At 41.6% G+C, this 27486-nt stretch overlaps 1 protein-coding gene across 1 annotated transcript; it reads right to left on the reverse strand.

Annotated features, from left to right (window-relative positions):
* On the reverse strand, window positions 1–24851 carry CGA (glycoprotein hormones, alpha polypeptide). The gene is made up of 4 exons (XM_085859451.1): window positions 24780–24851; window positions 9316–9402; window positions 3826–4019; window positions 1–208 (listed from the first exon to the last, which is right to left on the reverse strand). The coding sequence occupies exons 2-4, from the start codon at window positions 9395–9397 to the stop codon at window positions 128–130; spliced, it is 357 nt and encodes a 118-aa protein (XP_085715577.1). The 5' UTR covers window positions 9398–9402; window positions 24780–24851; the 3' UTR covers window positions 1–127.
* Between the last annotated feature and the right edge of the window lie 2635 nt (window positions 24852–27486).

The following is a 27486-nucleotide window of genomic DNA, read 5'->3' on the forward strand; positions in this document are numbered from 1 at the left end:
TTTCTCTTGCATATTTTAATGGATGAAGTGAAAGCTTATAGGAGGGAATGTGAATGTAATGATATAAGTGGAAACGTTGAGAATCGAATCCTCAGTCCGACCTGACCCAGCGTCCCACAGGTGTGCATCATATGTCTTTCTGGTGGTAGTAACAAGGTCCACAACTGCATGCCGTGTGGTTGTAGATGGTAACACTGCGAATTTTCAGCTGTAGGAAAACATTTTTCTCATCACATTTCTGTGGAGCTGGGATGGGATGAAAGTGTTGACAAATGTGCAGCAAATGTAGTTTTCCTAAAATTGTTCAGAAAGTAACGTGTATCTTACAGTACCTCAATTTATTCATTTACATCTATAAAGTAGGTGTGTGTGTTGTTTGATCCCAGCTTTTGCAGGAATAGTAAATACCCGTCCCCTCTGCGACCTCGACTCGGTGAACAGAGAACCTCACCTGTGCAACAAAGTTATGTTTGCTCAGAATCGGGTATGTTTTCTTGGAAAAAATATCTGTCATTTGGAGTGTTAAGTCAGGATTTCTTTGTGGACGACATTTCTGGGGTGGAGAGGGTGTGGGTGTTGGCTTGGCGGTTAGGGTGGCTGGCTTGAAATCTTCGGTCCTGAGTTTGAACCTCTGTTGGTCATTGAATTGATACCAGATGGGGTTTACTTGGCCTGTCATCTATCGATAATTCCAGCAATCTGTCTGTCTGTCTGTCTGTCTGTCTGTGTCTGTCACCGCCGTTTCTCGACGACCGCCAGTCTGATCTGGTTGAAACTTGCCAGGAATATTGTCGGGGACCCGCAGATGTGCCTTTTCATGGTTTGATGTTAATCGGACGAGCGGTTCCCAAGTTACGGCCATTTATCTGTCGACCAATGACAAGACACGGTGCTATGATGTCACGAATGATGTGACAATTAATGGTTTGTTTGTTTTTTGCACGATTGACGGTCCGATCTGATTGAAACTTGCCAGGAATATTGCTGGGGACCCGCGGATGTGCCTTTTCGAGGTTTGATATTAATCGGACGAGCGGTTCCCAAGTTATGGCCATTTATCTGTCTACCAATGACAAGACACGGTGCTATGACATCACGAATGACGTCACAATGTTTATTTCTTTATTAATTTTTTTTATTTTTTGCACGATTGATGGTCCGATCTGATTGAAACTTGCCAGGAATATTGCTGGGGACCTGCGGATGTGCCTTTTCAAGGTTTGATATTAATCGGATAAGCACTTCCCAAGTTACGGCCATTTATCTGTCAACCAATGACAAGCTATTTTTTCCCAAGGTTTCAATGAATTGTTCAAATTATTAATTAATCCCAAAGGAAACAGCTGTTTCCCAAGGGTTTGAAAGCTGTTTTTTCCCAAGGTTTGAATTAATTGTTGTGCTTGGTAGACATTTGTGAATACATTTACAGAGAGAGGGCGTCACAATTCGAGAGGAGGGGGTGAGTGGGGGCGAGAGAGAGAGAGGAGGGTGAGACTAGGGGCGAGAGAGAGGGGGCGTCACAATTCTTCTTCTTCGTTTGATATGACGTCATAATTGACGCTGGGGACCTGAGTATGTTTCCCAAGTTATGGCCATTTATGATACGGTTGGTCCGATCTAATTGAAAAAATGCAACCAATCCAGTCGTCTTTTACGAGAGCGAAGGAATGAAGCTGCACATACTGGCACGCATCTACGGGCCCGCACTGGTCCTTCCAAGGTCGGCAAATTGAGTTGGTGTACTGGTAATGGGGGCACTGCATCAGCGGCTCAGCCACAGCCTTGTGCTGCATAGAAAAGGAGGAGGGGGAGGAGAGGGGGCTGTATGCAGGAAGTGAAGGAGTATTTGTGTTTAGTGAAGGAAGGAGGGAGGGCCTTGGGTGGATTTGCGTGTTGCTGTGTTTGAGCCTTGGGAATAACTGCTGAAATCTATCTTTCCTGGTTCTTCCCAACATCTTTGTTCCTTTCACACTTCTTTCCACTCTTTTTCTTTCTAACTCTTGCTTTTTCTTCTCTTTACTCTTTTACTCTCTATTCCTTTCTTTAGCTATCTCTCTAAGGAGAAGTGTATTCTTGCAGAAATTTTTCTGTAAAGCTCACTTGGCTACACCTGGATGGGTTTGAGGGTTGTGGAGTAGCGGCTGAAACCCGAATCCTATCCAAGTTGCTTCTGATGATTCCATCTTTGCTCTGCTCTTTACTTCTTCGAGTTCATTCCTGGTCTTCCGTTTCATTACATGTAAGCAAGGGTGGGGGAGCGGGTGTGGGGAAAGGTACTGATGTGAGGGGGTTTGTCATGGTTGTCCCACACCCCGAACAAAAAGCTGGATTTAAGGATTCCGAGGATGGAGAGACGAAGACTGACATCAAGATTGGGATGGCAATGATCGTGTTGGGATGAAGTGGATGTGGCTCGAAGGGAAGTTAGACTTGTAAGGGGAGCATGTAAAAACCTGAACCAAGCATTGGAGGGGGAAATCCCTGGCCGTAGGTTGGATGCAATCAAAGGTAAGGGGAAATGGAGACAGCCCGCAGAGAAATGGTAAAACGGGCCTTAGGTGTGTCTGTAAACCTCGTCCAAACGGAATGTAAACCCCCATGAGACCAAGATGAGATTGTGGTTGCCAGAACCACCCCTGATTCATCACGAGGACAGACGCGGACTCAACTGGAGTAGAGATACAAGTGGCAAAGCCACATGCTGACGGTGGTGTAGAGGATAGTACTTAGCCAATCGTGGAGAACGAGTGGAAAATCGACCCGATTCAGTACCTGTGAGGGTTACCCAAAGGTACCACTGCATGGAAAGAATCTAACCTTGAGGACAATCCCTGAAGACCTCTATGCCCATCTCGAGACGCATGCAGCCAGCGTTGTTGCGAAAGACACTCACAAGGGCTGAGGAACCCCCCACAAAGGATGTGGTACAAGGAAAGCTGTAGATATTTGAGTGGAGAACTTGGACTGAGCTATGATGAACATTTGAAATAAGCAAAAGTCTCACTCTGACGGTGTCATTGAGTGCTGAAAGAGCGATCTCGAAGGACTGATTTCCCTGCAGTTCAGACTGATCCAACTAAATCCAGGACGATGTGCCAAGTAATTTATCGCTGCGACATGGGCTGCAAGGCAGACTATGGAGGATCCTCGACGAGTGTTCGTATTTTGAAAAGATTTATATGAACGTAAATCTGAACCCGACACCCGCAATCTTGCAGAGCTATGGAAATTATGGCACGTGATGTCACCCATCACGATTGGTGAAGGACGTGCCGAAAACCAGCAACTGTGTATTGGAGTAGCAGGAATGGATGAACTTGGTCATCATCGTGTCCATTCCATTCCAGATATCTGCCGATGCAAGATGTGCAGTCTTTGGTTATTATGGGGATATCCTCTTCTCTACCTTAAAAAAAAAAATCACAGGACTGTTCTCTTTTCAAAAATAGAGGTCCCAAAGAAAACCTTTGAGTACCATATTCCATCACAATTAGTAGTTTCCTGGTTTGTCTGCATTACAAGATCTTGGCTCGACGATGTATCCAGGCATTTTGGATTCACCCAGCGCTACACACCGACTAAAAATAAATGCACTGAACGGCGCTCTCCACTAGCTGTGAGTATGACTAAGCCTGAGCCCAGCCTTCTAAATATAACCGATACCTTTATCCATGAATAACAATCCTGAAACCTTAAGCAATAACGAATACACCACACCTTACACAAAAATGGCGATATCAAACACAGGTATAGTGCTATCTACTTCGAACGATTGTGTGTTACTCTGAAGTTGGTGGCAGGAAACTCTTTGCACTGCACACGTACCTGGGTCCAATTGCTGGCCACACAGCACAGAGCCTCTGAGGTGATATTTTTGGGTGATATCATGCTGTCCATCACACTCGGTGGGGTCGGATAGGCCCTTGAGAAGCAGTACCCGGCACACTGCAGGACGTGGTGCAGTTTGTGGTTGAGCTCTCTCAAGAAGGTGTTCGTGCGTAGGGTACAGCGACTGCTATCTGCGGCACATGGTTTGGACGTTTGGTAGAATCTTCCGTTTTGGTACAAAGTGTGGGAACGAAACTAAAACGTCACAGGAAGAGCCATAAATGGAAGGGGTAGTGTGGGGTATTTCTGTGGGTATGGCATGATAATTTTTGGCAACCATTATAAATGTATTCTCCTGGGTCCCAGTCACTGGAAGAATGATGTTGCCAATTTTTCTGTTGACCATTGATGACCTTGACCAAAGGTCCAATGCCATTTTTAGCCAAAATTGTTTTCCTGTGATTTCCACCTTTAGTTTCTAGCCGAAACGATATGTTTGTGTGACGACAGCGGCTGAAACTGTCGTACCTATAGAAAGTGTGCACCTCCTCTTTCAAAATTTTCACCTTTTGTTACCTTGTAGCCTGGAATTTAATTCCATTAAATCAGACTTTTTCCACCTTTCTTTACACATCGTGACCCACAACTTCCAAGTGAAAAACAAATTCAACAAATTCCAGAAAATTAATTAAAAGTACAAAACGAGAATATCTCTGTTGGATAGGTGTCCACCCCCCTGAGTTAATACGTGGAGGAAGCACCTTTGACAGTAATTACAGCTGTGATTCTTTTGGGATAGGTCTCTACCAACTTTACACACCTTTATTGAACAATATTTGCCCATTCTTCTGCACAAACCTGTTCAAACTCAGTCAAGTTGTGTGGGGAACGTTGATGGACAGCGATCTTAAAGTCGTGCCACAGATGTTCCAATTGGATTTACGACCGGGCTCTGACTGGGCCACTCAAGGACATTTGTCTTTTTGTTCCTTCGTCACTCCAGAGTAGCTTTGGCTGTGTGCTTTGGGTCGTTGACATTCTAAAAGGTGAACTTCCGTCCCAATTTCAGCTTTCTTCCAGAGGACAGCAAGTTTTCCGACAGGATTTTTCTGTATTTTGCTCCATCCATTTTCCCTTCGATCCTGACAAGTGCTCCAATCCCTGCTGATGAGAAACATCCCCATAACTTGATGCTGCCTCCACCATGCTTCACAGTCGGGATGGTGTTCTTTGGATGATGTGCTGTGTTGAGTTTGCACCAAATGTAACATTTTGCATTTGGGCCAAAAAGTTCCATCTTGGTTTTGTCAGAGCATAAAACTTTTTGCCACATGGCTTCAGAATCTCTGGAGTGTTTTTATTTTTTTGCATACCTCAAATGGGACTTAAGGTGAGCTTTTTTGAGTAATGGCTTCCTTCTTGCTCCCCTACAGTACAGGCCAGACTTATGCAGCCCTTGTGATGTTGTCACATGCACACAGTGACCAGTCTTTGCCATAAAGGCATGTAGCTCATTCAAAGTTACCATTGGCCTCGTGGTCGCCTCTCTGATCAGTCTCCTTGTTTGGTCATCAAGTTTGGAAGGATGGCCTGATCTAGGTCTGGTCTTGGTGGTACCATATGCCTTCCACTTCTTAATGATTGTCTTGATTGTGCTCCAAGGAATATTCAAGGCCTTTGATATATTTTTATACACAACCCCTGATCAGTGCCTTACCACAACTTTATCCTGGAGGCCTTTTGAAAGCTCCTTGGTGTTCATGGTTGAGTCTTTGCTGTGAAATGCACTTCCCAGCAGAGGAAACCTCCAGGAACAGCAGATTTTATTCTGAAATAATCAGAATCACTTCAATTTAACACAGGTAGAGACCAATTAACTTGGTGCGTGATTTTGAACGTGATTGGTTACACCTGACCTATTTTACAATTGCTATTATGGGGGAGAGGGGGGGAGTGGGGACGACGTTTATGCAACCAAGATATTCTAGTTTTGTATTTTTCATTAATTTTCTGCAATTTGTAGAATTTGTTTTTCACTTGGAAGTTGTGGGTTCCGATGTGTAAATAAAGGTGGGAAAAGTCTGATTTAATGGAATTTAATCCCAGGCGACAAGGCAACAAAAGGTGAAAAATTTGAAGGGGGGGGGGTGGTGTACACTTTCTATGGACACTTTTTTTTGTTGTTTTTTTTTTTAAGAAAAAGAAGAAGGCATTTCCAACCCAGAGTAAAAATTCAATTGATTCCGCTAATTTGAGCAAAAAAGCGAGAGCAGACCTGGTCTCAGGAAACGTTTCACCGGCTTCACAGCCGGCTTCTGTTTCTGCCAGACGTAGCGCTTTGCATTCAGGCCAAAGAGTTCAATTTTCGTCTCATCAGACCCACAGAATGTTTCCCAGGCCTGGTATTCACTTAGTGTTTAGGGTGGCTGTGGTGTCGATTCCATTTGTGGTGTCTACCACTACCAGGCTCCATTTATACTTTTACAAGTTCCGATTCTTAATTTAATAAAATTAACATAATTATGAGTTTTCTAAACTCAGAAACTATACATCTCCTGTTTGATCCTTTTTTTTATAAAGCATACCGAATATTAAAATTTTCTAAAGAGTTTATATTTAGTAAATTAATTTGTGGAAAAGTCCATTAGTCTGAGTTTGTTGTTTTTACAAATAACCACTGACAACGAAATTAAGTGCTCACAAAAAACAAAATATCAAAAGTGCAAATGAAATCAAAGAACCAACAATATTATTAAGTTTAACAACAATGTTATAAGTACAGTGGCTCGCAAAAGTATTCACTTCCTACCAAGAATGGCACATTTAGATGATTGTTTTTTTGTTTTGTTCAATGCATGGTCAAGGATCATGGAAGAGCGATGACACATAACAGATCAGGACACAACATAACAAAGGGAACAGCAGGAGAACGGGGAAACACCAACAACAGAGTGGAGGGAGAAGGTAGATGGAGACGGACAAACAAGGTACGCAGGTAAGGGAGAATGCGAGGGGTGCACAAGATGGATACATGTGAAAAATTTTGGGAAGGGTGGGGATGGTTTAACTGGTGTGGAAAAATAGAAATCATGGTTTTGGATGGGGGAAGATATGAGATGGTGCTGAACAGCTGTTGTGAAGAGCTGGAGGGAAGAGCGAGATTGAAGGAAATGTGGAAGGTGGTTCCACAGGTGAGAAAAAAAGAGGAACAAATGAGTGGAGGTGAGCAGTGGTTCTGTATTTAGGCAGTTTCACCAGGAGGAGGTTGATTGTGGACCATGTTCGTCCTGCAGATAGTTGGGGGGGGGGGGGACAAAGCACAGGGAGGCCAGAGGTCTTGTCCACCATGTGCAAGTGAAAACGTATTCCAAGTGGATCCAAATGCACTTTTTGGTTAATAACTGAAGAGATCAAACTAAACACTGTCATGGTTGAAGGAAGTCACATGTGAGGAATACCTGCAAAAAACATGTAAAAACCAAAATTCACTGGTTGTAAAAGTATTCATCCCCTTAGGTACTTGGTGGAAGCACCTTTTACAGCAATGACTGCGACGAGTCGTTTTGAGTACGTCTCTACCAGCTTCACACAGCGAGATGGTGAAATCTTTGCCCGTTGTTCACGTGAACGTTCCTCTAGTTCTGAAAAGTTTTTGATGGAGATCATCGATGGACTGCAATCTTCAAGTCCCTCCATAAATGTTCAATTGGGTTCAAGTCAGGACTTTGACTGTGCAACTCACAAACATTTATCATTTCCTTATTTAGCTACTCCAGTGTGGCTTTATCTTCGTGCTTCGAATCATTGTCCCAGTTTCAGATTCATGACTGACTCAAGCAGGTTTTCATCAAGGATTCTCCTGTACTTTCCACCGTCCATTGTCTCTTCTATCCCGACAAGCTTAAACAGTCCCTGTTGATGAAAAGAAGCCCCATAACATGATGCTGCCACCACCATGCTTGAGATTATGGAGGTGTGGACTGGGTGATGTGCAGTGTTAGATATTGTTTCAAAATTGATACCTCTGTGTGAGTACGATCGATTTTATGCCCATACAATCAAATTGGTACCATTGTTGCTAAAACCTGTTCTTGTTTCTATTGTTCTCGAATACTTCTGATCCTATTTCCATTGTTTGTATTCATGGTGGTGGTCCTCATAACGTTTATGTTTCATTTGATTTTGTTGGCCTTGTTTGTTGGTGTAATTGTGTGGTAAAATGTAATTGGTGTAATTGTGTGGTAAAATTTGCAACGTTTTACTTATTACACGAATTTGTAATCTCAAGGAGATGGGGATGGGCCAGGGATCTTCCTGGGGGGGGGGGGGTGGCCAGACGGAGGCCACTGGAGTACCGGTGTAAAGTGGATGCAGCAACGCATGCTCCCATACCTGACCTGACCTGACCTGAATTTGTGTGTACATTTCAGATTTTTGTGTCTTTTTAAACCATGCACGTTGATTTTATCTAAACCATGGACAATTCGACTTAATGCCATGATACATTGGAAGAAATTGAAACTTAAATTTTTTTTTTTAATTTACTTTGATGTGGGGCACAATTGTACCCTCCTGATGTCTGTCTGTCCAAAATGAGACATCCTTTCATGACAGGTGTGTGTGAGTAAGTCTCAGGGCGAATTACCAGGATGGAAGTCAAAACTGATTGTCGCTGATAAGGTCATTTCCAGCAAGAACAACCCTCGGTAGAGCGCATACCTCCACCGGACTGAACAGTTTACGTTTTGTATCCACCGATACGCCGGATCTGAAGCAAAATCGAATCGGATTGTTCTTGTCACCTACCCAACTCATCCATCCAGTTTTGTCATAACTCGTCCACAACTTTTTCAGATATCATTACATACAGGGTGGCCTGAAAGTCACTTTACCCCTTCCCAGTGAAGCATTGTTCTTGAACTCTTTTAATATACAGGTTTTATTGCACAGTACTTACAATAATTAATTTGTCATTGTATCTGTATGTGCTCCATCATTCTTCTGAGTCGGTGTTTCCGCATACCATAGCGGGCGAGGGCAGAGGGGAAGGGACGGAGGGAAGTGCGAGAAATTTATCAGGGGTAAAGTAACTTTTGGGCTACCCTGTGCGCACACACACACACACACACACACACACACACACACACACACACACACACACACACACACACACACACACACACACACACACACACACACACACACAATTTTTGACCAAATTTCTCTAAAGTGAAGAATCACATAAAAAATTAATGAAAAACACCTATCTGGATTTGTATCTACACCAAAATCGAATCGATTGTTCTTTGTCACACACTCTAATTGTCCACCAAGTTTCGTCCTAATCCTTCCATAACTTTGAGATATATTAGTCACAAACAGACAGACGGGGGGTGAAAACAACCTCCATCCACTTTCAGTGGCGGAGGTAACTAAATAACCGGTGTGGAATATCACTCCAGATGTTTTAACTTTCCGCGGTCTTACCTTGGAAGTCGGCCTTCAAAAGGGATGTCCACATGAGTAGGACAATGCTCAGGGTCAGGAGGACCTGCTTGTTGGAATCCATGTCACCTGAGAACATTTGCGGCTCAATGAGTGTCGATACTTGCGTCCACCCCATATCCCTCACTGTGTGTCCACCACTGCCATACTCTATCTCTATGAATCCTTACATCGGTCCAGCCTTTTGATCATTTCACACGCTCATGGTACATGTTCATCGGTGCATCACACCACCAGTGCTTTATCATCTTCACGAACACAGGTGGCAGGTCAAAACGCCTTTGTCATTCATGTTACAGTACACTGATATCTGCTAACGTCCCACATGTTATTTATGCACGAGTCTTGCACACAATTATTATAGTTGTAAACAAACGAGTGCGGCATGACTGCAAGCAAATACTCAGGTGCCACCTACGTTCATAAATAATAAATATAAACTTGATATATCTAATGAGGTCGATCGTGGTTGCATTCTGTAAGCGGCTAAATAACTGAAATAAATCAAGAATTAGTGATTGAATGAGCTCTTTATTTAAAAGTTTACGGCTGTAGTAATTTTTTGAATGTAAATACGGTAAAAGTTATCAAAGAATAGGCGGAAGAGGGCATGTTGGCGTTACCTAGCAACGTTTGAGTGCAAACTCCATTGTCTCTTTGTCACGTGACCTGCCGTGATCAGTGAGAGGCTACACCGGCCGACTTTTATTCGCGGATATTTTCGATTGTGGACATTTTTCAAACGGGTTTCTGATCATTATTCTTCCCCTGGAATATTGGCCTCGAGTCGCATCAGTTTGTAAGATTTCAGTTTTCTCGCCCACCGAGAAAGCACAAAACATTTGTATCAGTGAGTGAGTCAACGAGTGGTGAGACAGAGCTTTACATGTTACATGAATGAACGAAATGCAAAACTACGAGTGCTGTTGTGTAACAGTAAACGCACAATTATGCGTTGTCTGTCGTAGAACAATACTCTCCGCTCCTACAACATTATGCTGGAACGAATTATTTTTCTAAAACTGCTGAGTTGATTGATTGACGCAAATCTTAGTTTGTTAAATGGTGATTCAAGGCTCATAGAGGAACTTGAACATCGACAGAATGCCAGACAAGGACATCGAGACATCATTGCTTTCACCATGAACTCCGAGGACTGATAGATGAGGGACAAATTAACACGATGTGGGCGATTTGAACCTGGGCTCGGGCTCTCGCAGATGGGAACATCAAACAGGTGAACCCGTTTTAAAATCTTCACTCTTTTAATATCAATCGGTACAGGTGACGAACAGTTGTAATGATTTTTCTGATCACAAACTAACGAACCATTTGTTCATCGCTCTCTGAACTCTTAATTTATGGGTAACTTTCTCAAAGGTCGTGAACCACCCACCTGCAGGTACATTCGCTTTCTCAACTGTTTTTTTGGTTGTTAAAGCCAAATGGTTATGAAACAAACATTGAAAAACGCTATGACGTCACAATCTGATCTGCAGCATCGTTCTAAAACCCGTGGTAAGACAATACATGTGGTACAAGTTCAATGGAATGCCAAGCCTGGTGTTGGCTTAGTGCTGAGGGATCTCAGGGTCCTGAGTTTGAGCCCTGTTGGTTGCTGAATTAACATCAGATGGGGTTGACTCAGCCAGTCATCCTCCCAAGGTCTGCAAAATGACTACTTGTGTATTGGTAGAGGGGCACAGCATCAGTAGCAGTCATGTCCCATCAGAATGATAGCTACCTGGCAGCCAAGCTGCCATACACAAGAAGAAGAAGATTGAAACAATGGATCTACCAATGGGGTTTGTGAACTGATACTCCCTTATATTTTAATATATTTGGCAAACCTGATTAACCCCCTCCCCCCACTAAAGCTTTGTGCAATCGATACCTTCGCCCTCCCTACTCATGAAACGTTAGCCCCAAAATCGAGAGGCCTACCAAATTTTCACCCCCTACCAATAATGCCACATTTAGATGAATTATGCAGAAACAATTTTTCTAAATGAACTTTTATATCAATAACTGAAGAGATCAAACGAAACACTGTTGTGGTTGAAGGAGGTTACATGTCAGGAATACCTGCAAAAAACATGTACAAATCAAAATTCACTGGTTGCAAAACGATTCATCCCTTTAGGTACTTGGTGGAAGCACCTTTTTCAGCAATGACTGCGAAGAGTGTTTTTGAGTAGGTCTCGACCAGCTTTACACAGTGAGATGGTGAAATCTTTGCCCATTGTTCACGTGAACATTCCTCGAGTTCTGTCAAGTTTGATGGAGATCATCGACGGACTGCAATCTTCAAGTCCCTCTATAAATGTTCAATTGGGATCAAGTCAGAACTTTGACTGGGTCACTCAATAACATTTATCATTTCCTTATTCAGCCACTCCAGTGTGGCTTTAACTTTGTGCTTCGTGTCATTGTCCTGCTGAAATGTAAATGTCCTACCCAGTTTCAGATTCATGGCTGACTCGAGCAGGTTTTTATCAAGGATTCTCCTGTACTTTACACCGTCCATTGTCCCTTCTATCCTGACAAGCTTGCCAGTCCCTGCTGATGAAAAGAAGCCCCATAACATGATGCTGCCAACACCATGCTTGACAGTAGGGAGGTGTTCACTGGGTGGTGTGCAGTGTTTGGCTCACGCCAGATGTAATACTTTGTATTCAGACCACAAAGTTCAATTTTCGTCTCGTTTGACCACAAAACGTTTCTCCATATGCCTACAGTATCATTAAGATACTTTTTCACAAACTCCATATGAGTGTTTAGATGGGTCTCTTTTCAGTAATGGCTTCTCTCTTGCCACCTGTCCAGAGAGGTCAGCTTTGTGAAAGGAACGGGGTATATGTTGATTAATGAACCCTGACCCCCATCTCAAACACAGAGACTTGCAGATCTTTCCAAGTCGTTGTTGGATTTCCAGCGACATCTCAAACCAGTTTCCTGCTTGCCCGGCTGCTGAGTTTGGATGGGCGACCTGATCTGGGTAGAGTCTGCGTGGTATTATACATCTTCCTCTTATTCATGATGGATTTCACTGAACTCAAAAGGGATAATGAGTGACTGAAATCTTCTTATAACCCTCTCCTAAACGGCGCTTCTCCACCACTTCATCTCTGACTTCTTTGGAAAGCTCCTTTGTCTTCATGTTTACCTTGTTGTGGGGGAGATAAATTAAGTTAAATCACTGATTACATATAGGTAAAACCTGTTACACTTATTTTGTAACTTTTCAAACAAATAATTTCCTCCTGAAGTGACTTAGGGTTCATTAGACAAAGGGTTTTGAATACTTATGGTACTGAGAATCATCCGATTTTCTCTGTTAATTGAACTTATTCACATTAAAAAAAAAATTATTTTAGCTTTATCACTTTGGAGTAGATTGTGAAGACTTTATATATTAAGTGTGATTTGAAAGCATCATGAAATAAGCTCAGGTGGCATCAAAATGTGAAAACTTTGGAGGGGGGAAGGGTGGGGGTGAATACTTTTGCAGACCACTGCACATTAGCCCAGAAATAGATACAGCAGCCCCAAAATTAATCTTGGTGAATTCCAAAAATCCTGAAGGAAGTGCGTGTCTTCTTTCAGGTGAGCCAGAAAACAACATCTGTCCAATCACAAGAATGAACTTTCAAACTTGTCCCCCTCCTCTCAAACCTGCTGTCATTTTGTTGAGTGTCCCTGATACATGCTCACCTTCCACCTCTTACCTCTCTTCAAATGGCACCACCGCTGACCTTGCTCGTGAGAAGGCCGAATGCCTCAATTCTGTGTTTGCTTCCAAATTGTGTGGTCTCCAACTCCTCACTCTCGGTACCCATCCTTCCCCGTTGATCCTGGACTGCCCCTGGACTCTGTCTATTGCACCTGAGAAGGTAGAGAAGGTTCTTTCAACCTTTGACTCTGACTCTGCTTCTGGACCAGACGGCATCAGCTCACGTGTCCTAAAAACTTTCTTTGCCCTTTTCAACATATAATTTGCCCGAGGTTATCTTACATCTGTTTGGAAATCCACTAACATCACTGCACTCCATAAAAAGTAGCAAAAACCGATCCCCTCAACTGCAGACCGATCAGCTTGCTTCCAATCATCAGCAAGATCATGGAATCCATCATCGCAGATGACAATAAATCATTCCTTTTCTCCAACAACCTCATCTCAGATCACCAATTTGGTTTCAGAACAGGTCACTCCACCTTCGACATACTGCTTCTACTCACCCAACAATGGATGGAGGTCATCTCTGTCAGCCATGTGATCATGGCCGTCTCTTTGGACATGTATCATGCTTTTGATACAGTTAAGCATCCCACTTTGCTCTCCAAACTACCTGCCTTTGGTATCCAAGGACAACTCCACCATGGCTAACCGACTTGCTCTCCTCTTATCGCCAACATCTGCCTCTCATGCCACATTGTCCGTCTCCTGATATTTTGGCCTTCAACTCTGCCGTTAGTGTTTCCCACGGTCTTCATATAATAACCTGGACCAGCAATGCCATCTACTCACAGCAGTGAGAACTGAAGTCACCGGAAATGGCTCAGCGGCCATGTTGCGTTGCCACTCGCGAGTCGCGCGCAATTCAAAAAACCTGTAGATGCATTAAGAGTTTTAACTATTTTGCCGGTATTTTGAACCTGTAAACGTAAAAATGCCACAGTGCATGTCATTCGGATGCAATAATAAGTCTGGGAAGAGCTCCACGTGCACCTTTCATCGGGAAAAATGCGATTATTGATGCTTTTTTTTTCTCTCTTTCAATCATCAATCTATTTTTTAGAGTATTATTTTAAGAAGTTACAATTTAAACGCAAAACGCCAGTATAACAATCTAAATGATGGCAAAGTATAGTCGACAATTTGAAAGAAAATGTAAAAAAAATGACATTATCCAGGAATACGCTGGAAATGAGTTTTCCAGGCGTCTAGAATTCAATTTTTTCCCGGAGATTCATTCCCCCCATCGACCGCCCTGGCTGCGTAAATAGTTGGGCGGGTAGCTCACAATATTTGTCCATTTGGGGGCACAGGCCCTCCCTATTCCAAGGGTCCTGGCTCCGCGGTCCACCTAACCCGATGTTACCCCCAAAATCATTTTGCTTCCTACGCGCCTTAGGGTTAGGGGGTCTTATCTATCTTGATATCAGAAATCTACCTCCACTGACGCCAATTGTAGTACCCATCCTTCCATCCCTTCAAATGCCAATAATCGAAAACGTCATTCGGATCTTTTTTTCTCCAGATTCCCTAAGGATGAAAAGTTGTGCAGACAATGGGGCCAGGCGCAGAGAAGGGAACACTTTACACCAACGCCGGTGTGACATTACTTTGTAGTGAACGCTTCCTGAACTCTGACTTTGACAGTACGGGCCAGACGAAACGGCTAAAACAAGGCGTCATACCAAGCGTCTTCAAATTTCCACCTCTTCTCCAGAAGGTTAGTACACACGATTTTTTACAATGGTCTCCACTAAAAAAATACATATTTATTTGATACAAATATTATATATTTTTATTTGATACAAATATTTATTTGACACATTAAATTGTTTTGAATCTATAAAAGTTTTAGAATTGATTTTGGGTGCGAATACCCGGAAAACGTCCTCCTTTGCTGCCAGGATTTTTCTGTGAATTTCTGTACGATTCTGACTGTGTCAGACGATGCAGGTCGTTTTGTATTCGTGCCCAAAAAATTAATTCTAACACATTAATTTTTTTTTTAATTCATCCACATTCAAAATGTCTATAAAAAGAATAAATTCCCGTGGAAATAAAATTTAGCGCAAATCTGTGAATTCGGATTGGCAACGCAACATGGCGACTTCAGTGGACCTCTGACTTCAGTCGACAGAGGCCGTTGCCGGTCCAGGTTATTATAAGAAGTCCGTGGTGTTTCCCCACACTCTCTACTATTTAATGTGTCCCGATCCATTCAGTGTACTCTTCCACGAGGCTCAACTATGTCGACAAAAAAATATTTATTATATTATCCACTCACTGTTCCATGAAATCGATGCATTAGCCCCTCCTCCTTCCATGAAATTGATACATTAGCCCCTCCCCATTCCATGAAATCGATACATTAGCCCCTCGCGTTCCATGAAATTGATACATTAGCCCCTCCCCATTCCATGAAATTGATACATTAGCCCCTCCCCATTCCATGAAATTGATACATTAGCCCCTCCCCATTCCATGAAATTGATACATTAGCCCCTCCCCCTTCTGTGAAACAGTACATTGGCCCCAATATCCGGAATGGTGTAGAATCAGTGGAGCCAACGATCTCACCTACAGCATCTGAAGCCAAACTGCTCGATTCAAAATCATCAAAAGTTTCACTAAATACAAGTAAACCTCCTTATTCCTTCCTTTCCATTTCCACTTTCTCTTACACATGAAGTTTAACATTCTCTATTCCATCGATGACGGGATCATCATAACTACTTCACAATCATCAACACGACATGAGTGGTGACTCGACCTCAGCCATTCGGACTCAAACCTTGTGGCCTTCACCGTTTGATTCCACGACATTAGAGCTTAGGAAACCATTTATTTAATTTTGGCCCCAATTTGTTTAATCACCAACTTGGTTTTTCTGTGACCTTGTCCAAACTCTAGACAAATCGATCTATATTTACAGCAATGTGTGTGTGTGTGTGTGTGTGTGTGTATGTGTGTGTGTGTGTGTGTGTGTGTGTGTGTGTGTGTGTGTGTGTGTGTGTGTGTGTGTGTGTGTGTGTGTGTGTGTGTGTGTGTGTGTGTGTGTGTGTGTGTGTGTGTATATGTGTGTGACCGCTGTTTCTCGACAACCACTGGTCCGATCTAATTCAAACTTGCCAGGTATATTGCTGGGGCCCTGTGGATGTGCCTTTTCAAGGTTTGATATTAATCGGACAAGCGGTTCCCAAATTATGGCCATTTATTTACCAAACCAATGAAAGGAAACGTTGCTGCATAGGCGTGGCTGCGGAGGCCGGTGCGCGGCCGGCCGACGATGACGTCACATGCCGTGCCGGTTACAATGGGGATCGGTGCCTTAGTTACCGTGGCGTAGGAGTGGCAATGGTCAATGGCAACGGATGTCATGGCAAGCAAAGACAGGGAGGTAAACTTGATTTTAATTTTGATTTTAATTAACTCTGTGTGTGGAAATATCACAGCAGTTGCTACTTCAATGCAAGTGATAATTCATGGAATGCATGTGAACATTCCGTACGGGCACGCACCACTTCCGGATAGTGATGACTAACTGTATTGTAATAATTAATTTCTCCATTTCTTATGCGCATTTATAGATAAACACAATGCCCCAATCCAGTCGTTATGAGAGCGAAGGAACGGCCCATGTGCCTGTTTCTGGCTCGCGGTTTGAAAGTTTTTTTTTGTTTCTTTGGGGGGGTGTGCACGTACGGGCATGCACGTACGGGCACACGAGAGCGAAGGAAGGCCTATGTGGTTGTTTCTGGCTCGTGTTTTGAAAGTTTTTTTTTTTTTTTGGTTTGCACGTACGGCCACGCACGTACTGGCACGTACTAGTGTAGACAAATTGGGTGAACATGACTAATGGAGACAAATTGGGTGAACATTACTCATGTAGAATGTTGAAAAATTGCATGAACGTGATGAATGTAGATGTAGACAAATTGGGTGAATGTGACAAATGTTGAAAAATTGAATGAACGTGATGAATGTTGATGGAAACAAATTGGGAGAATGTGACAAATTGAATGAACGTGATGAATGTTGATGGAAACAAATTGGGAGAATGTGACAAATGTTGACAAATTGAATGAACGTGATGAATGTAGATGTAGACAAATTGGGTGAATGCGACAAATGTTGATAAATTGCATGAACGTGACGAATGTAGATGTAGATAAATTGCTTGAATGTGACAAATGTTGACAAAGTGCATGAACGTGATGAATGAAGATGTAAACAAATTGGGTGAATGTGACAAATGTAGACAAATTGCATGAACATGATGAATGTAGATGTAGACAAATTGGGTGAATGTGACAAATGTTGACAAATTGCATGAACATGATGAATAAAGATGTAGATACATTGGGTGAATGTGACAAATGCAGACAAATTGCAGGAACGTGATGAATGTAGATGTAGACAAATTTCTTGAATGTGACAAATGTTGACAAATTGCATGAACGTGATGAATGTAGATGCGAACAAATTGCGTGAATGTGACAAATGTTGACAAATGTCATGAACGTGATAAATGCAGATGAAGATAAATTGCGTGAATGTGACAAATGTTGACAAATTGCATGAACGTGATGAATGTGGATGAAGAGAAATTGGGTGAACAATACTAATGCAGACAAATTGAGTGAACGTGACTAATGTGGAATGTTGAAAAATTGCATGAACGTGATGAATGTAGATGCAGACAAATTGGGTGAATGTGACAAATGTTGACAAATTGCATGAACGTGATGAATGCAGATGCAGACAAATTGGGTGAATGTGACAAATGTTGACAAATTGCATTAACATGATGAATGTCGATGTAGATACATTGGGGGAATGTGAAAAATGCAGACAAATTGCGTGAACGTGATGAATGTAGATGTTGATAAATTGCGTGAATGTGACAAATGTTGACAAATTGCATGAACGTGATGAATGTAAATGTCGATAAATTGGGTGAATGTGACAAATGTAGACAAATTTGGTGAACATGATGAATGAAGATGTAGACAAATTGCGTGAATGTGACAAATGTAGACAAAGTGCGTGAACGTGATGAATGTAGATGTAGACAAATTGCGTGAATCTGACAAATTTCATGAACGTGATGAATGTAAATGTCAATGAATTGGTTGAATGTGACAAACGTAGACAAATTGGGTGAACATGATGAATGAAGATGTAGACAAATTGCGTGAATGTGACAAATGTAGATGGAGACAAATTGCGTGAATGTGACAAATGTTGACAAATTGCATGAACGTGATGAATGTAGATGCAGACAAATTGCGTGAATGTGACAAATGTTGACAAATTTCATGAATGTGATGAATGTAAATGTAGACAAATTGCGTGAATATGACAAATGTTGACAAATTTCATGAACGTGATGAATGTCGATAAATTGGGTGAATGTGACAAATGCAGACAAATTGGGTGAACATGATGAAAGTAGATGTCGACAAATTGGGTGAATGTGACAAATGTAGACAAATTGCATGAATGTGATGAATGTGGATGTAGACAAATTGGGTGAACATGACTAATGTAGACAAATTGGGTGAACATGACTAATGCAGACAAATTGAATGAACATGACTAATGTAGAATGTTGAAAAATTGCATGAACGTGATGAATGAAGATGTAAACAAATTGGGTGAATGTGACAAATGTATACAAATTGCATGAACGTGATGAATGTAAATGTCAATAAATTGGGTGAATGTGACAAACGTAGACAATTTGGGTGAACATGATGAATGAAGATGTAGACAAATTGCGTGAATGTGACAAATGTTGACAAATTGCATGAACGTGATGAATGTAGATGCAGACAAATTGCGTGAATGTGACAAATGTTGACAAATTTCATGAACGTGATGAGTGTCGATAAATTGCGTGAATGTGACAAATGTTGACAAATTTCATGAACGTGATGAGTGTCGATAAATTGGGTGAATGTGACAAATGTAGATGTCGACAAATTGGGTGAATGTGACAAATGTAGACAAATTGCATGAACATGATGAATGTGATGTAGACAAATTGGGTGAACATGACTAATGTAGACAAATTGGGTGAACATGACTAATGCAGACAAATTGAGTGAACATGACTAATGTAGAATGTTGAAAAATTGCATGAACGTGATGAATGAAGATGTAAACAAATTGGGTGAACATGATGAATGAAGATGTAGACAAATTGCGTGAATGTGACAAATGTTGACAAATTGCATGAACGTGATGAATGTAGATGCAGACAAATTGCGTGAATATGACAAATGTTGACAAATTGGGTGAACATGACTAATGCAGACAAATTGAGTGAACATGACTAATGTAGAATGTTGAAAAATTGCATGAACGTGATGAATGAAGATGTAAACAAATTGAATGAACGTGATGAATGTAGATGAAGACAAATTGGGTGAATGTGACAAATGTTGATAAATTGGGTGAATGTGACAAATGTTGATAAATTGCATGAACGTGACGAATGTAGATGTAGATAAATTGCTTGAATGTGACAAATGTTGACAAAGTGCATGAACGTGATGAATGAAGATGTAAACAAATTGGGTGAATGTGACAAATGTAGACAAATTGCATGAACATGATGAATGTAGATGTAGACAAATTGGGTGAATGGTACAAATGTTGACAAATTGCATGAACATGATGAATGTAGATGTAGACAAATTTCTTGAATGTGACAAATGTTGACAAATTGCATGAACGTGATGAATGTAGATGTCGACAAATTGCGTGAATGTGACAAATGTTGACAAATGTCATGAACGTGATAAATGCAGATGAAGATAAATTGCATGAATGTGACAAATGTTGACAAATTGCATGAACGTGATGAATGTGGATGTAGACAAATTGGGTGAACAATACTAATGCAGACAAATTGAGTGAACGTGACTAATGTGGAATGTTGAAAAATTGCATGAATGTGATGAATGCAGATGCAGACAAATTGGGTGAATGTGACAAATGTTGACAAATTGCATGAACATGATGAATGTCGATGTAGATACATTGGGGGAATGTGAAAAATGCAGACAAATTGCGTGAACGTGATGAATGTAAATGTCGATAAATTGGGTGAATGTGACAAATGTAGACACATTGCGTGAATGTGACAAATGTTGACAAAGTGCGTGAACGTGATGAATGTAGATGTAGACAAATTGCGTGAATGTGACAAATTTCATGAACGTGATGAATGTAGATGTTGATAAATTGCATGAATGTGACAAATTGCGTGAATGTGACAAATGTAGACAAATTGCATGAACGTGATGAATGTGGATGTAGACAAATTGGGTGAACATGACTAATGTAGACAAATTGGGTGAACATGACTAATACAGACAAATTGAGTGAACATGACTAATGTAGAATGTTGAAAAATTGCATGAACGTGATGAATGAAGATGTAAACAAATTGGGTGAATGTGACAAATGTATACAAATTGCATGAACGTGATGAATGTAGATGTAGACAAATTGTGTGAATGTGATGAATGTAAATGTCAATAAATTGGGTGAATGTGACAAATGTAGACAAATTGGGTGAACATGATGAATGAAGATGTAGACAAATTGCGTGAATGTGACAAATGTAGACAAAGTGCGTGAATGTGATGAATGTAGATGGAGACAAATTGCGTGAATGTGACAAATGTTGACAAATTGCATGAACGTGATGAATGTAGATGCAGACAAATTGCGTGAATGTGACAAATGTTGACAAATTTCATGAATGTGATGAATGTAAATGTAGACAAATTGCGTGAGTATGACAAATGTTGACAAATTTCATGAACGTGATGAATGTCGATAAATTGGGTGAATGTGACAAATGCAGACAAATTGGGTGATCATGATGAAAGTAGATGTCGACAAATTGGGTGAATGTAACAAATGTAGACAAATTGCGTGAATGTGATGAATGTGGATGTAGACAAATTGGGTGAACATGACTAATGTAGACAAATTGGGTGAACATGACTAATGCAGACAAATTGAATGAACATGACTAATGTAGAATGTTGAAAAATTGCATGAACGTGATGAATGAAGATGTAAACAAATTGGGTGAATGTGACAAATGTATACAAATTGCATGAACGTGATGAATGTAGATGTAGACAAATTGTGTGAATGTGACAAATGTTGACAAATTGCATGAACGTGATGAATGTAAATGTCAATAAATTGGGTGAATGTGACAAACGTAGACAAATTGGGTGAACATGATGAATGAAGATGTAGACAAATTGCGTGAATGTGACAAATGTTGACAAATTGCATGAACGTGATGAATGTAGATGCAGACAAATTGCGTGAATGTGACAAATGTTGACAAATTTCATGAACGTGATGAATGTAGATGTAGACAAATTGCGTAAATGTGACGAATGTTGACAAATTTCATGAACGTGATGAATGTAGATGTAGACAAATTGGGTGAATGTGACAAATGTTGACAAATTGCATGAACGTGATGAATGTAAATGTCGACAAATTGGGTGAATGTGACAAATGTTGACAAATTTCATGAATGTGATGAATGTAGATGTAGACAAATTGTGTGAATGTGACAAATGTTGACAAATTTCATGAAAGCGATGAATGTTGATGTGGATAAATTGTGTGAATGTGACAAATGGTGACAAATTGCATGAACGTGATGAATGTCGATGTCGATAAATTGGGTGAATGTGACAAATGCAGACAAATTGGGTGAACATAATGAAAGTAGATGTAGACAAATTCCGTGAATGTGACAAATGTTGACAAATTTCAGAAACGTGATGAATGTCGATGTAGACAAATTGCGTGAATGTGACAAATGTAGACAAATTGCATGAACGTGATGAATGTCGACGTAGACAAATTGGGTGAATGTGATGAATGAAGATGAAGACAAATTGGGTGAATGTGACAAATGTTGACAAATTTCATGAACGTGATGAATGTAGATGTAGACAAATTCGGTGAATGTGACAAATGTTGACAAATTGCATGATCGTGATGAATGTAGATGTAGACAAATTGGGTGAATGTTACAAATGTTGACAAATTGCATGAACGTGATGAATGTCGATGTAGACAATTTGCGTGAATGTGACAAATGTAGACAAATTTCATGAATGTGATGAATGTGGATGTAGACAAATTGCGTGAATGTGACAAATGTTGACAAATTGCATGAACGTGATGAATGAAGATGAAGACAAATTGGGTGAATGTGACAAATGTTGACAAATTTCATGAACGTGATGAATGTAGATGTCGATAAATTCCGTGAATGTGACAAATGTTGACAAATTGCATGAACGTGATGAATGTAGATGTAGACAAATTGGGTGAATGTGATAAATGTTGAAAAATTGCATGAACGTGATGAATGTCGACGTAGACAAATTGGGTGAATGTGATGAATGAAGATGAAGACAAATTGGGTGAATGTGACAAATGTTGACAAATTTCATGAACGTGATGAATGTAGATGTAGACAAATTCGGTGAATGTGACAAATGTTGACAAATTGCATGATCGTGATGAATGTAGATGTAGACAAATTGGGTGAATGTTACAAATGTTGACAAATTGCATGAACGTGATGAATGTCGATGTAGACAATTTGCGTGAATGTGACAAATGTAGACAAATTTCATGAATGTGATGAATGTAGATGGAGACAAATTGCGTGAATGTGACAAATGTTGACAAATTTCATGAACGTGATGAATGTAGTTGTAGACAAATTGGGTGAATGTGACAAATGTTGACAAATTACATGAACGTGATGAATGTAAATGTCGATAAATTGGGTGAATGTGACAAATGTTGACAATTTCTTGAACGTGATGAATGTTGATGTAGACAAATTGTGTGAATGTGACAAATGTTGAAAATTGCACTAATGTGATGAATGTAGATGTCGATAAATTGGGTGAACGTGACAAATGTTGACAAATTGCTTGAACGTGATGAATGTAGATGGAGACAAATCTGGTGAATGTGACAAATGTTGACAAATTTCATGAACGTGATGAATGTAGATGTTGACAAATTGCGTGAATGTGACAAATGTTGACAAATTTCATGAATGCGATGAATGTAGATGTTGACAAATTGGGTGAATGTGACAAATGTTGACAAATTGCATGAATGTGCTGAATGTAGATGTAGACACATTGCATGAATGTGACAAATGTTGACAAATGTCATGAACGTGATGAATGTAGATGTAGATAAATGGCGTGTAATGTGACAAATGTTGACAAATTGCATGAATGTGATGAATGTAGATGTAGACAAATTGCGTGAATGTGACAAATCGTTTTCATGATTTAAGCTTCATTTTTGGAGATGGTTTTCATCTGTTTGCAAATTCGGATGGGAACTTAGTCTTGAAGTTGTGGTATGCGAGAACCTTCTTGATGGGCACCACTAGCTCTGCGATGTTTTCTCATGTCTCACTCGTTGGGAGTTGGACCAGGGAGCGCTGGTGAGTCCACATCCCACGTCTGGAAATGTGTGTATTCAATGTTTACTGTTGATCTATATAGAAAGATGACATAGCTGATAATTTTAGAATGCACGAAATGTGTACTGTTTTTATTTCACCATACATTTATCACTTGCAAAATCGAACATTTATCAAGTACATTGGTTCGTCCATTTTGTTTTTCTGTCTGTTTGTCTGTCTGTTTGTCTGTTTGTCTGTTTGTCACCCACAGGTCACAATTTTAAACCGATCTTCATGAAACTTCACTACATGGTTAGAGTTTGTCATAAGGAAGAATCCTTTTGTTTTTGAGGTCAAAAGGTCAACAACTAAGGTGAGATTTCTAAAATCCTCAATTTTCATCTGATTGACTTGAAATTTGAAGAGGATATATCTTTCATGTCACTGAATTCAAGTCGACAATTATTTTTGAGGTCAACATAGGCCGAATTTCTAAAGTTGTCAATTTTCATCCGATGCACTTGGAATCTGAAGACGATTTTCATATCAGGTCACTGAATTAAACCAGACAATTATTTTTGAGGTCAAAGTTGTTTTCTGGATTTTCCAAGTATCGTGCTCTGCACAACGTCTTCTTTCTCTTGATTGATATTTGTTTTGAACTAAGGATTGTATTTTTAATTGGCTGAAAGAGTGTGTACATGACGTGTCAGGTATACGACCTACGTCATATTTGTTTGAGGGAAGAAAAGTCTGGTGTGACTCGTGTAATTTTCTTTTGGTTGGGGAGGGGAGGTTGTGGGGGTTAAAAAACTGGTATGTCAGGTACACCTCATTTGTCAGGTACGAAAAGCCAGCTGCCCTTTAAAAATAAAAATAATAACAAATGTAAAGGGCCTCCTTCCTTTTTAAAATAAAAATCTGGACGATCCACTGGTACTTTTATTATTATTATTTTGCCTTAAGTTATCTACCTCAACTCGACCGATTCTTCCATTCTCCCCGACTCTTCACCTCCTCGATTGTTGGTGAGAATGGAAATGTGCAAACAATGTACTCGTCTACAAAATCACAGTATGCATCATGACAGTATGCATCATCATGGGGACAGGTGACCCCCCCCCCCCGCCCCCGACAGGTAACGAGGCACTCAGTATACTATCCAATCGATGTCGAGGCACTTATTCACCTGATAAAGTAGATTAAGGAAACACTCACCTTTGGGAGTCTCGTGTTTAACAAACAATGGTGCACACTCTCTCTCCCTCTCCCTCCCATTTATACACTGCTAAATGGACCCGTGTCACATGAAACTAGGTCACGTGACGGTAGGTATCAGATGCAGACGTTCGGGCCATGCACGCATGTCGGTCGTGAGCCATCAACACCAAGGTGTTAAAATGTCTCGTTTGTCTCGTTCAACAGATGACGATGCTCACGCACAGTGGACAGCGGACTGGAATCCATGAAAGGAGCGCAAGTGTCGTCATGAAATTAATTAACAACGGTGACAACACGTAAAATGATGTTTTCATCAGGTGAGAGTGAGCACACGGGTCCAGATCATCTTACCTGTGAATGAGGGGTTTCAGGTAACGAGAACACGTGAACTTTACGGTGTTACGTCACAGGAACGCGTGAACACGTGAATTTATTTATTTTTCGATGCAAGGTTCGTGGAAGAGCGAGAACACTGAACGGATCAGGAGGTAATGGAACAAAAGGAACAGTAGAGAGGGAGAGGGGGAGAGGATGAAACACACAACAGCAGGGTTGAAGGCCAAGATAGAGAGAGGCTTGGACAAACAATCGGTGAGGAGGGACAAGGGAGGATGCACAGGGTGGGTCTGATGGATACAGAGGGAAACTCTCAGAAAGGAAAACTGGACATTTGGAAGGAAGAGGATTTGGGGGGTGGGGTGGGGTGAATGGGGGTAGAAAATATCTTGGTTTGGATTGGGGATGATCTGAGAAGGTGATGAACAGCCGTCTTGAAGACATGGAGGGAAGAATGAGATTGAAGAGGATGTGGAAATTAATTCCACATGCGGGAAAAAGAGGAACGAATGCGTGGAGGTGAGCAGTGATCCTGGGTTTCGGTAGTTTTACCCGAAGGGGGTGGGCTGATAGGATGGCCGAGGGGTACGTACACTCGTCCCAGAGCCGTTCAGCCTGGGTTTGAACCCCGATTCATGTATAAACTGTCATCCCGGTGCTTCACAGGATGCAAGCAGGGAGATTCATCAATGTGTGTACCGATCCTCGGATGGACGTTAAACTTGGTATTTGTTGGTGAACAACAGAAATCCCACAGGGGTCCTTTACGAAGAGTAGGTGAGCTGTCGCTGGCACCAAGAACAAATTCAAAATTCCTGCACTAACGAGTAAAAACCACAGCACGAAAGGCACAGCCCTCGGCCAATGATGTTACCACACCCACAGCCTTGTGCTGCATGTGAACGAAGAAGATTAGAAGGGGGTTGCTTGTGGATTGCGTGTGCCCTGCAGTAACCTGGGGGGGGATGGGGGACAAAGCCCAGAAAGAACAGAGGATGCAACACCAGAAAGGAGGAGGTGTCCGTGAGAGAGGGAGAGAGAGAGAGAGAGAGACAGAGACAGACAGAGAGTCTGAGATGGGAAAGTGATAAGCCCATAGACTCTGCTTCCACCAGCACACACCTCTAATGAGCCATCCTGTGATCAACCAGCACACACCTCGAGTGAGCCATCCTGTGATCAACCAGCACACACCTCGAGTGAGCCATCCTGTGATCAACCAGCACACACCTCGAGTGAGCCATCTTGCGATCCACCAGCACACACCTCTAATGAGCCATCCTATGATCTACCAGCAAACACCTCCATTGAGCCATCCTGCGATCCACCAGCACACACCTCTAATGAGCCATCCTATGATCTACCAGCAAACACCTCCATTGAGCCATCCTGCGATCCACCAGCACACACCTCTCGTGAGCCATCCTGTGATCAACCAGCACACCTCTAGTTAGCGAGCCATCCTATGATCTACTAAAACACACCTCCAGTTAGCCATCCTGTGATGCGATCTACCAGCACACACCTCCAGTGAGCAATCTTTCAATCTACCAAAAACACACCTCTGGTGAGCCATCCTGTGATCTACCAGCACACACTGAGATAGAGAACCATCTTGTGATCTAGCAGCACACACCTAGATCGTGAGCCATCCTGTGATCTAGCAGCACACACCGAGATCGTGAGCCATCCTCTGATCAAGCAGCACACACCTAGATCGTGAGCCATCCTGTGATCTAGTAGCACACCTAGATCGTGAGCCATCCTGTGATCTAGTAGCACACACCGAGATCGTGAGCCATCCTGTGATCTAGCAGCACACACCTAGATCGTGAGCCATCCTGTGATCTAGTAGCACACACCTAGATAGTGAGCCATCCTGTGATATAGTAGCACACACCGAGATCATGAGCCATCCTGTGATCTAGCAGCACACACCTAGATCGTGAGCCATCCTGTGATCTAGCAGCACACACCTAGATAGTGAGCCATCCTGTGATATAGTAGCACACACCTAGATAGTGAGCCATCCTCTGATCTAGTAGCACACACCTAGATAGTGAGCCATCCTCTGATCTAGTAGCACACACCTAGATAGTGAGCCATCCTCTGATCTAGTAGCACACACCTAGATAGTGAGCCATCCTGTGATCTAGTAGCACACACCTAGATCGTGAGCCATCCTATGATCGACGAGACCACAGCTTTGACTCAAATCTAAATGTTTTTGTGGTGTTACTGCCGTTCTCCACCCGCTAGGTGGAGATGGAGGAAACGAACAGATTTTCGTGTGAGGCTCAAACAACAAATCACGGCTTGCACAATCTCCTCTGAGCTGTGTCGCCTGGGTTTGAATCCCGACCCAGCG

The sequence above is a fragment of the Eptatretus burgeri genome, chromosome 16 (assembly GCF_056783735.1).
Source record: "Eptatretus burgeri isolate ZD-2024b chromosome 16, Ebu_testis_v1, whole genome shotgun sequence".
NCBI lineage: Eukaryota > Metazoa > Chordata > Myxini > Myxiniformes > Myxinidae > Eptatretus > Eptatretus burgeri.

What these genes read in the sequence shown, in the direction of transcription:
- CGA (XM_085859451.1), bottom strand. Translation starts at nt 9,397, where the DNA reads ATGGATTCCAACAAGCAGGTCCTCCTGACCCTGAGCATTGTCCTACTC. An exon ending in TTTGAAGGCCGACTTCCAAG is followed by an intron (nt 4,020 to 9,315) that starts GTAAGACCGCGG and finishes CATGTGCCGCAG; the next exon opens with ATAGCAGTCGCTGTACCCTA. An exon ending in TGGCCAGCAATTGGACCCAG is followed by an intron (nt 209 to 3,825) that starts GTACGTGTGCAG and finishes GTTTTCCTACAG; the next exon opens with CTGAAAATTCGCAGTGTTAC.